This window comes from Gouania willdenowi, chromosome 16 (genome assembly GCF_900634775.1).
Source record: "Gouania willdenowi chromosome 16, fGouWil2.1, whole genome shotgun sequence".
Lineage (NCBI taxonomy): Eukaryota > Metazoa > Chordata > Actinopteri > Blenniiformes > Gobiesocidae > Gouania > Gouania willdenowi.
The window spans coordinates 16,851,853-16,863,370 of record NC_041059.1 but is presented as its reverse complement, the minus strand read 5'-3'; the positions used below and the strand labels follow the sequence as shown (position 1 = coordinate 16,863,370).

General features: G+C 40.0%; 1 protein-coding gene across 1 annotated transcript in view; it reads right to left on the bottom strand.

Moving 5' to 3' along the window:
• Positions 1–11,518, bottom strand: part of chn2 (chimerin 2) — a 33,474-nt gene that overhangs the window by 2,570 nt on the left and 19,386 nt on the right. Inside the window, exons 5-12 of the mRNA XM_028469950.1 lie at positions 11,137–11,250; positions 10,798–11,068; positions 5,277–5,360; positions 2,000–2,084; positions 915–1,088; positions 758–835; positions 540–677; positions 337–442 (exon numbers count right to left, since the gene is read on the bottom strand). Coding sequence (XP_028325751.1) covers positions 337–442; positions 540–677; positions 758–835; positions 915–1,088; positions 2,000–2,084; positions 5,277–5,360; positions 10,798–11,068; positions 11,137–11,250 — 1,050 coding nt within the window. The remainder of the gene's footprint in view (positions 1–336; positions 443–539; positions 678–757; positions 836–914; positions 1,089–1,999; positions 2,085–5,276; positions 5,361–10,797; positions 11,069–11,136; positions 11,251–11,518) is intronic.

Here is an 11,518-nt window from a genome sequence, read left to right as displayed (position 1 = left end):
TTATGGGAACACAGTCGTGTGATATATCGTTTCAAAGGCAATTCAACGTAGATTACGATTTTACGTCATACAATTTCATTTGTTTTACTCGGTAGAACTTAGTCATTTCACTGAATTCTTGGGAATGTGGCACGTCCTATTCGGCACGGAGACGTTCTGCGGGCCCGGCCGTAGTTCATCAAAACTTGTTTAATATCCAGCTTAGATGCACTTCAGCTATAACCTCAGAGTTTAGTTCGTATTTAAGTTTGTATTCATTGTGGTTTAGGTGTGCATAAAAAGGAAGGCTATCTGGTCATACAACTTAATGTAAAGTTTGTCAACACACATGCACACCTTTTGAGATGAGCCATCAGATACCGTAAGGTCTCATAGTGAGCCGGGGGAAGGTGTAGTAAACCTTCATGAATGGCCTCCAGTCTCATGTCAGCATCTGGAATTTCTGAATCACATCAGTACGTTAATTGGACTCAGAGTTGAGAACAAAAGCACATAGAAATGATACAAAATCATCCAAAAAAAAAAAAAGGAATACTTACTTGCAGCTTGAATAAATTTGGTGTACAGGTCAAATGTAATAACTGGAATGGGAAGGTCACGTAAGTAGAGCTTCAAAGCACCAGCAATAATGTTGATGTCTGCATAGGCACTGGCACTGATGTCAGCCTTTTCCCCATCTGCACATATATCCACAACATGTGTGAGGAGCACAAAAAAAAACTATACTTAACTAGAGTACTTCTTGGCATCAACAAACCTCTGTCAAATGCAAGCCTCACATCCTCCACATGCTCTGAGAAGCCTGACACTCTGTAGAGACCCTCAGATTTCATACCTGAAAAACACAGATATGTCTTCATTCATTTAATAGTCACAGAGAGTTGGAGCGTGTTCACAAACAAAGTGCACTCTACCTCTCAGCTCTATCTCCCTAATGCACATGTCCACCACCATGGGCCGTGTGGTGTTATGAGCTTTGACAAGTGTGGTGAGGTCACAGCTAAAAACTTTCTTTATCCTGCGCAGGTCCGGCTGGCAGTCGCTGGGAACCAGTTTGGAGCACTGTTTGTGTACATTCAGCCCACAGTCTATCAGAGGAAAGAGAGATAAACAGAGGAGGAGGGGAGAAAAAAGAGGCTTTAGAAGCTTCTAGTAGATAATATGATAACACAACCCCCACAGCAGGCTTAGGATAGCAGTTTGGGGAGGATTCCCAGTTTCAGTAATAAAGTACACTGTCAGCAGATAGCAGAGGACATGGCAACCTTACATTTTATCCCATGGACAGATGTAAGAGACTGTTCGAGACGTACTCAGTATGTTGGGCAGCACAGCTTGGAGTGACTGTTTCAAATTATCTGTACTTATAGAAGCAGGGGTTCCACTGAAATCGTCTATCATAATGACATTTTTAGTGCCTGAGGGGCATTAATGCTGGTCTGCTGTTATGGGTCCTCATTCACAGGCAGTGCTCGCACAAATAGGGCAGCAGTTGATAAGCCATGAATTCAAGCAAAGAGACACAGAGCATGAGAGGATAAAAAAGTATCCTCCCATTTCCCATAGCACATGAGGTGTCTGATGATAGCCGTGTGCTTACGGCTTATCGGTGTGGCCAGTGTCTAAACAACAAACACTCTGTTTGGGAGGAGAGAGTCAGCTGTGTGCACAACGCTTTCAGGACTGCGTCTGTGCAACAAACACATTCTATAAGAAACATCGCACCAACCAAATCCAAGAAATTTCACCTTTAATTACTTTTCTCCCCCCTGCAGTAACTTTCCTGACCTGATTAACCACTGGTATTAATGCTGCCAACAGGCTGCGTCACATGGTGTTCAGTTTGCATGTTTACAGCCGAGCAGGAATTAGAAAGTAGTGTGTGAAAACACCTCAATATTTCAGCATGCTTCAATTGAAATTGAGCCCAGATGGCGATTTATGAGAGATCAATAGCAGTTATAGCTGAGATACTTCATAAAGTTGTGTGTTTCATCACCTGAACAGCGTACGCCCTGGGCGATGAGGCCCCACATGAAGTTAGCACAGTATTCACACCAGTGCGGCCCTCGAAAGGTATGAACCTGGGATTGGAAACAACATAACAACATGTGTTTACATGTACACAAAAAGCATCCAAAAACATAAAGTACAACAAGCTTTCCTGATAGCGTGAAGGACAGTGATTACATAGTGATTCCCACACGGGATGGGATGGACCCCATAACCAATTAGGAGCATTTATATGTACAAGACAGATTAAAGGATTTACTACAGTGTGTCTGGCAGCTGCTCTGAAGCAATCGGATACATGGAGCCAAGCCTGAGAGTCACAATAACAGATGTACAGCCTGGAAGCTCCCAGAAATACTGATGAGACTGCAAATGGGAGCCTGATGCAAATGCTCACACACAGGTGCATAGGCGCCCAATGCTTAGCCATGGATGAAGTTTACAGCAGGTATGTTTTTGTTTGGTTTAAAGGAGAACAGAAAACAAGTAGAGTACTTCATTCTGTGCCTAGTTAGTAGGGGTGTCCCGATCCAATATCGATCCGATATCAGCCTGAAAAAAAATATGGGATTAAAATTTCCAAATTTCCAAATTTTTTTTTTCCCCAATTCATTTTTTATTTATTTTATTCAATTGTAGAATACTGTAGATATTATGTTGAAGGTTAAAATTAATGTAACCAATTGGTTAATAGTAAATGGGTCAGTTTTTCTCATACCTACTGTTGCTGACTATTGTTCTCTGTTTGAGTAACATCACTTGATCAAGACTTTTCTAACATTCCGCACTACAAAATAAAAAAAAAAGTAATAAAAGTATGCATGATTCATGCTGAGATCGAATCAATATCGGTATCGGCCGATACGCAAGCCTGCAATATCGGTGAAAAAGTTGTATCGCGACATCTCTATTGGTTAGAGTCCGATATGTAACAATGACCTGAAATGTAACAACAAATAACAATTGTTATTACAACATTTTTAATAAAACCCAAAATGTAATAACTGATCAATAATGTAACAAGATGCTGAGCTTATAACACACAAACTTGTTGCATTTATATATATATATATATATATATATATATATATATATATATAAAATACATGTATATGAAGGTAAGAAAAAAGTTATCAAAAATGTCAAAGTTCTCCAAAAGGTTTTTAGTAACACACACACACACACACACACACACACACACACACACACACACACACACACACACACACACACACACACACACACACACACACACACACACACACACATATTGATCTCTACATTGCACCAATAAGCTCTTTAATCCATAAATCATTGACTCACTCTTGTAATATAATTATTACACTATTAGGGGAAACATGTTTTTCCTGTCCCATAATGTAATGAGCTCAGCATCTTGTTACGTTATTGACCAGTTATAACATTTCTCCTACATTTTGCATTATAAATGCAAACAACACGCTGCTTCATACCCTCCTCCACTACACCAATACATTTTTCTTTTCCACTTGCCTGGCAGCTCAGTTTGCAACATCCTTAGTCGACTACATCTACTATCTTTTCTTTGTACATATACGACCCATCTAAGCTTCTTACTCTCAGATACAGTCACTGTGTCCAAACCACCATAGCCTACACCTACCTACCATCACTACACCCTGCATTTTAACTATTCCACCATCTCACCCACTTTGTCTTGCACATACTGTGTCTACTGTTCTCAGCCCCCCTTCAATCTGTTTACCCTCACATGACAGTATCATCTGCAAACAGAACTATCAACACAATCTACTGCTTGCATCGTCTGTCAACCTGTCCATCACCATAACACAAAGAGAAAAGGGTGCAGCCCAGGTTCATTAATTCCCACCCCAAATATCAGCCTGCTGTTCAGTTTGGTCACACGTCTCCCCACAGTCTGACGGCTCACCTTCAATACAGTATCATAGTTTTATCATGTGTCAGCCTCAGAATAATCACAATAATAATGCATTGGATTTTATATAGTGCTTTATCATAGACACTCAAAGTGCTTTACAGAATTAAAGCATTATTCTTTCACTCCACACTTAGTGGTGGTAAGCTACTATTGTAGCCACAGCTGCCCTGGGGCAGACTGAAGGAAGCGAGGCTGCCATAGTGCACCATCATCCTCTCCGACCACCATCAACACTCACTCACAGACTACATTCATACTAGGCAATGTGGGTGAAGTGCCTTGCCCAAGGACACAATGATAGACACCAGATACCATATCATATTCTTTCTCTGGGTTCACAAAGACACAGTGTAGCTCCTTTCTGACCTTCTCTGTACTCGTCCATTAACATTCCTGACTCTGGTACTCCTTGGCATGAAGTCATATTTCTCACTTATCTTCACAGCACACTTTGTTCTTGCTGAAACAATTATTTCCCATCACTTAATGGTTCCAGCTCAACCATTCAGTGATATGTGATTCTGACCTACTGCACATCCGTTCCAGTTCTATCTTTGTCCAAGTCAGTCTTAAACACCTGCACTTTATCATCTACAGTATTCTTCTCCAGTGTTCCATACTGCTTCCTCCGTCTCCGTGGTTGTCCCACTTCTCTGCTGAACCCACAACTGTGTGTTCCTACTCAGCAGCTTTACACAAAAAATGGATTTGAAAGCTTCAAAATCAATGCTAATCAATCTGTCGGGCTGTTAATGGTTTGTGGTAGTGTTGCTATTGGTTCCCCTGAATGCATATGGAAGTCGGCTGCACATGTTCCCATCCAGTGTTGGATACAATAACATTTCATTTATCAGAGGCTTTTATCCAAAGAAATGTTAATACAGGGGCACAGTTGATCAACAGTAGATTATTATATTATTACAGCACTGATATGACGCTGAACGGACACAAATGACCCAAAAAAAATAATACATTCTTTAATTCTAAGTAACTCAAAAGTTACTTTTTCCAGTAACGCATTACTTTTTGATGTAAGTAATCAATATAGTAACTGAGTTACTTTGTGAATAAAGTAACTAGTACGGTAACTAGTTACTTTTTTTCAGTAACTAGAACATCACAATTCCCATCACAACATCCCATGTCATTGTCTGTCATTGGACTGATTGCGTTTCCTTAAACCTCACTAGTTGAATGTATCACTGATAAGGTTTGTGTCATTTCTCAAATATACAGAAACACAGATGATGATTAAATGAAAGTTATTTTTGAACAAAGCATCAATAATTTCTTTTGTTTTCTTTATGGCTGGAATTTCACTCACCTTGAAGTTGTGGATTTTTTCGTAGGAACACTGCTTCTCAGGGGTGTCCTTTAAGGCACTCCGTCGTACCAGGGGTGAGGAGATCTGGGGACAAGAAGCCAGCAGTTTAATGGGCTTCCACAGAAGAGTCCCTTTACTCCCCAACTTGACTCCCAGGGCTAATGCCAGCAACTCCTGACGCTTCCTCTCTTGTCTTTTAGCCTTGTGAGCAATCAGCTCAGCTCCTAAACTTCCTACGTTATCTTCGGCATCCATGTTTGGCTGCTCTGGGCTCCAGAGGCACTCCAGCTCCTCTGATGATAGCTGCGGAGGCGAGAAGTGCCGACAGCAGCCCAGAGCTGAGGCCACACTCCACTCCCCTCTCAGCCAGGAGGGCGACTGATGACAACCAGTGCTGGGATAACTCTGCATCTGGTCCGCTTCTTGGGGCAGCAGATACAGAATTGCTAGGGGTAGTGGGAGGCCTTAGGGCAGGAGTGTAGCTTTAACAATGGACCTCTTTCACTTGCCCAGAGAGCAAGAGAGAGAGAGAGGGAGGGGGTGGGAGGTGGAGGGGGTGGATGCTGGTAAAAGGAGGGTGAGTGTCTAATGCAGTTGGGAGCTGTCACAACTGCTTCACACAGCTCAACAACTCTCTAAAGCTGGATCAATAGAGCAGACGCCCTTTAACAAGCACAGGGGCACGCTCCCATTAGCACGCTACCTTCCAGACACACTCCACCACATTTAACTGGACATGACACTGACTCTCCTGCCACCACGTTACCAAACAGGCCACTCAGAGATAGACCCCAGACTGTCCGCCCAAACAATCTCAGCCTGTGTCTTCGTCATTTCAACAGATCTTGACCTAAAGCTTAGTCAGAGGAATTCCCCACTCTGGTGTCCAGACTGCATCCTCTAGACACGGTGAGTGCTAACAGGCAGACTGCTCTTTGCTCATCACTTAAACTTCTCCTAAAGCACCAGCAGAGCCAGACCAATAACTTAGATTGGGGAGGATTACGACCATAATCCTTACAAGGGGAATAATCCTGCAGTGCCCAAATCCAAGTAAAATCCTGTAGGAAGCTCATTTGAAGGTCTGCAGTGAGTTTTTTTTTTTGCTTACGAGGGGGTTGTTACTATGTTAAGGCTGAAATTGGCCTTATTTACACTGCCTCACAAGGCTCTTGTAAATATGTAGAAGCAAGTTCTTACACAACATGGACACTAACACATTCCCAGCCTTTTAAAATGACTGCATCTTTCAGAAAAAATGCGTGACCACTCGCTATATCACCCTGTGATGATGAAATGCTGGAGTTAAATCCAAAAGGGGGAACTGGTAGGACTGGGTGACAGTCAAGTATGGCAGATATTATTTGCTTTTGTCTGTGGGGGCACCAGTAAACCAAACTCTAGCTGTAAGAGTGACATGACAGGTGAGAATATTTGTCAATGCAGATGACATTCTTTGAAAAGACCCACACATGCCATGCTATACAATTTAGCTGGACGGCTAAGTCTGTGCGGACAGATGACGAATGGACGACTTGGAGATATTTTAGCTGTGTTGTGTGTGGTGGGAGGGAGACGAGGGCTGCGGTCTTTGTCTGCAGGCAGATGGCTTCTTGTCTCCGAAAGAAGAGCTTAGAAAAAAAGCACACAAAAGGTGGTCACACAAATAGCTCAGCTCTCCTTTCAGTAGTCTGCCTCTTTTATTCCCGCGTGGCATTGTAAGAACACAGCTGAGTGGACTGTTGTGCACGGAAAAATGAGAAAGCGGCACAGTGGGCTCCGGCACAGTACGACAACAGGATACAACTGTGCACCCCCATCAGAAAAACAACAGCTCTCACAGGATCTCAAACAATTAGGAAAATAGGCAAACTGTGAAGCATTCAGGGACAAAGTTGTTAAAAAAAAAAAAACAAACAACAGGAAATGTCTGTCTTTGTGGCAATAATGGTTTGTTTCTGTTTCAGCAAGCCAATTGATTAAGTTTAATGGTTAACACGGAGAAGTCCTGTTTATACAAATAATCATAATTAATATACAGTGTAGTATAGTCATTTTAATATTTTATTTGAATTTAACCACATTTTTTGGAAACTGTGGTTTTGAGATTAAATGTGAATATGTTTAAGGACTTATTTGTCTATTTATTTAATTTATGGTTATTATTCTTTTCCTGTGAAATATTCCATTAGGAATTCCCTCCTTAATGGTTTACAGAAGCTTTAGTAATGTTATTGTTTGCGATCTTGCATCACAAACTTTTGCTTATTGCAAAAATAAGGGACTTTGGAGTGCTTTTATTTTTATTTTTTATTTTTTCTAACAAAATGCAGTTCCGTTTCACCTGTAAACACTACAAGGGAATTAATTGATCAGTTTTCTTTGAAGCAAAAATAAAGCAAAAGAAGAAAAAGAAAATTATTGTAAAACAAAAATTTCCTCTCTAGCATCACTACCATGTATGTTTCTTATTAAACGTATTTTGAATAAATGTCCTTCTGTCAAACTGCTACTTTATTCACTATCAAAGTTTGGAAAATGTACGTGAGACATTGTACGATGATCCATTTACGGAAGAGGATAAAAAACAAAATAGCGCCAGTAGTGGAATGGAAAAAAAAAAAAACAGAGCGAGTAGTGGAAGTAATCTTTTTTTTTTTTTTTTTTTTTTCATATTTTCACTTTTATTTCTTGTTTAATATTTGCTGAACGGTAAATGTCTATGACCTGTTTCATTGTTTTTCTTGCTGTTATTACTGTTTTATATCTGCCTTAAATGCACCTTTGTGGCACCATTGAGAATAAGATCTGGTGGATCTGATTCATTTTCTTTCTTCTTCTTTTTTTTTTTTTTTAAAAAAAAAATATCTAATAAACATATCAATAAGTTCCAATATGTAATGTTAACACAGCAAGCCTCCGGTCCCGTCTTTGTTCTCAAATGTAATATAAGATTTTCCTCGATTGAACTTAATATGAATCATGCCTCACCTTTATCACAGCTGACTTGCTTCTCTGAATTTGAAACTACTTGGCAGTGGGCTCGTATGGTTAATTTGTCACTGGCAATGTGTAATTTTAGCTCAAGACATGTTCCAGATAAAATTGCCAAAGAGGTTTAAGAGGAAGTACAATTCACAAAGTCGTGATCTCAAACTTGGAGTATAAGAAGCCCTTGAAGAGAAAGGAAAGTTTGTTCAGGGTTTTGCAGGACTGTGGCAGTGACATCTGTAGGCAGCATTAAGTTGATTTAAAACCACAATAGGTCAGAGTACTCCTAACTTTAGGTCAAAGACACCAGCATTAATGTCAAATGTCTCAGGTTACAAAAACCGCGTATAGTAATCCTGTAAATGATATTCCTGCTGACAGAGCTGTCATCTATTGTCACTAATTGAAAGAGAATTGATCTTTAAAACAGCAGTAAATCAAAAAGAAAAAAATGTTACACACAAAATTAAAGAGAAATCTCATGTAAGTGAAGACTCCAAACTGGGATAATCAAAGTCTTAAATGCTGTAAAAAGATAAGAAGAAGCTAGTTCAGACTGCCACCTAGTGGATGGAAACACTACTACATCTCCATTGTCTTTCATTTGGAGCTGATAATCATTCCCAGACTTCAGTCTCACAGCACCACTGAATAACACTTTGTGAAACGTCGCTCACAGTAGATTGGTGCGTCTGATACGGTGCCAGGACGAGCAAAGTCTGAGTCCCTTTGGTCACGATTACCTTTCAGAGAAAGCAACGAAGCATGACCACTGTGATCACTGCTGGGAGCTACAGTGTGTGTGTGTGTGTGTGTATGTGTGTACATATACAGTATATATGTATGTGTTCAGAGAATAACGGTGCCTCCACTTCAATCACTGTTTCTCCTTTGTGTTGTATTAAACATGTAGATGATATTATTGAAGGTAATGTAGCGGAGAGTGGGATAAGATGAGCCGATATTTTCATATTTAGGATCACTACATCAAGGCAATCATAGTTTTGTCAATAACTAATATATCTGCATAAATTTCAGGATGCTGTGTATTCATTCAAACGAACAGAAAGCGTGTGAACATAACTGTTTAAAAAATATAGCATGTCCAAAAAAAGTGGTCTCGTGGCACAACTTACCCCATGTATGGGTAGCATTTATGGGGTAAGTTGAGTCGTATCCTTAAATGATCTACTTAAACTTAAACACAATTCTCATTAAACTTATGATCAACTAAATTCACTTTCAAGAGTGAAAAATGCTGTTTTGGAAATAAATGTAACCACTTTCCCCATGTGGTTCATACCTTCACAGACCTAATGAAATAATGCCTTCCTCCTAAATACGTGGTCAGATGTTTTTTACCGTTTCCGAGCAACAAGGGGTGGCTTAACTTACCCTTTGGCTCAACTTACCCCACTCTCCCCTATAAGGAAACACAGGATTTTCAACACGTACAAATGATTGCTTTTCATATTGATTAAAAAAAATCAATAAATATTCATGGATTTGGGGGAAATTGCTTAATTTGAAAGTAATTGTAAAGCCAAATAAATAGTTTCACAGGGTATTAAGGAGCTGATTGTTACACTCTAAAACTGTGGTTCCCAAACAGGGGTACGTGTACCCCTAGGGGTACATGAGCACATTGCAGGGGGTACTTGGAAAGATTTACCAATAATTTAAAAAATAATCAGGAAATGTTTTGAGTTCCTTTTTAGGCTATTTTTTGGACAAATTCACCATAAACTAACAGCACTATTGCTCAACAAAATATTATATTTTCTTGTAATTTATTGAAAAAGGATTATTTTATGCTGTAGAAGCCTTTTTATTACACTTCTGACAATAGGAGACAATAATTGGCAACATTTTTTTAAAGAAGACTGTATTTACTTACTATTGAAATAATCGCATAAAAGTTCCACGGTATATTATTTTTGAATAAATTCCACTCATTGTTTTAAATGTGTAGATTAAGCATTAGGGAAACAATGTTTTGAACCATTGTGACACAGTTAGGGGTTTAATCCACAGTTCCACAAATGAAAAAGCATAAGAACTTATGGAGAAGGTACTTATGATATGAAGAGGGGGTACACATAATTTGACAAAAATGGAAAGGGGTACATGGGACAAAAAAGATTGGGAACCACTGCTCGAAAACAAATATTATTCAAACCAAAGTTTAAATTTGGAAAAATATGAACCAAAAATATAAAAAGTTGTTGAATCGTTGTTGAATACATTTGGGAGCTCCTGATGGTCGTGAATTAGATGTTTTTCCCAGATTTTCTCACTAAATCCCAGCACTGTCCTCCATCTCTGACTACACAGTGATGTGAGTGGGAATCGGTGATAGGATACTTTGTTTTACACGTCTAATGATTCAGGTTCAATGCTTTGGTCGTCATCTCACACTGCTTCAAATCAGATGAGAGACCTTCACGCCATAGTGTAAACACAATGTTTGGAGCATATAATTAGAGAGTGGTGCATCAGTATTTATAGCAACACGCGGGCACAAACTCACCCTTTCATCTCTTTGAAACGTTACCCTTCGTGGTTCTGTGCGTCCACGACTCAGTCTGTGCACCATCTTGTCTTTGAGAAGCGACGTGTATCCAAGATGCTCGTAGATGGGGTTGGTGGTCATTTTTGCAATGTATTCAGCTGCCTTGTTCTCGATGTAAAGAGTGATGAGGGCGTCGGTCACCAGATCATGGACTGACTCGAATCTCTTCTCTCCAACAAAGTGCTTGCCATCATAGAACAACCTGTAGTTGAGGGTATGGGACCCGAACCTGGAGGGAATAGACAGATTATGGGATTGTATGTTGACCCCGCCTCCCCATGTTGATTGTGAGGATACCTTAAAGCCAAGGTGTGCGTCCCTGGTTGCCTTTGGCTCTCCCTGATGAGGTACGCACCCTCTGCTCCGGCCAGCAGATCATCTGCAAACTCCCGAGAGATCACGCCATGAAACCTGTTTTCAAAAGTGCACAAAAGTCAGTGCATGCGCAAACTCTGAATGTTATAGAGAAACACAACACACAGTTCACTGAATGCCATTACACCATAGGTGAACAACCACTACCACAAAAATGTGATTTTCTGATCCGAGGGCCACATTATCAACATTCATGTCAGCATTTAGAGTAATGACCAATCTGAGCGTTAATACAGGGAAGAACAATGAGTTTGTGTGGTCATTTCTTGTGTTTTTGGTCATTTTGTGTATTTATCTCTTTCAT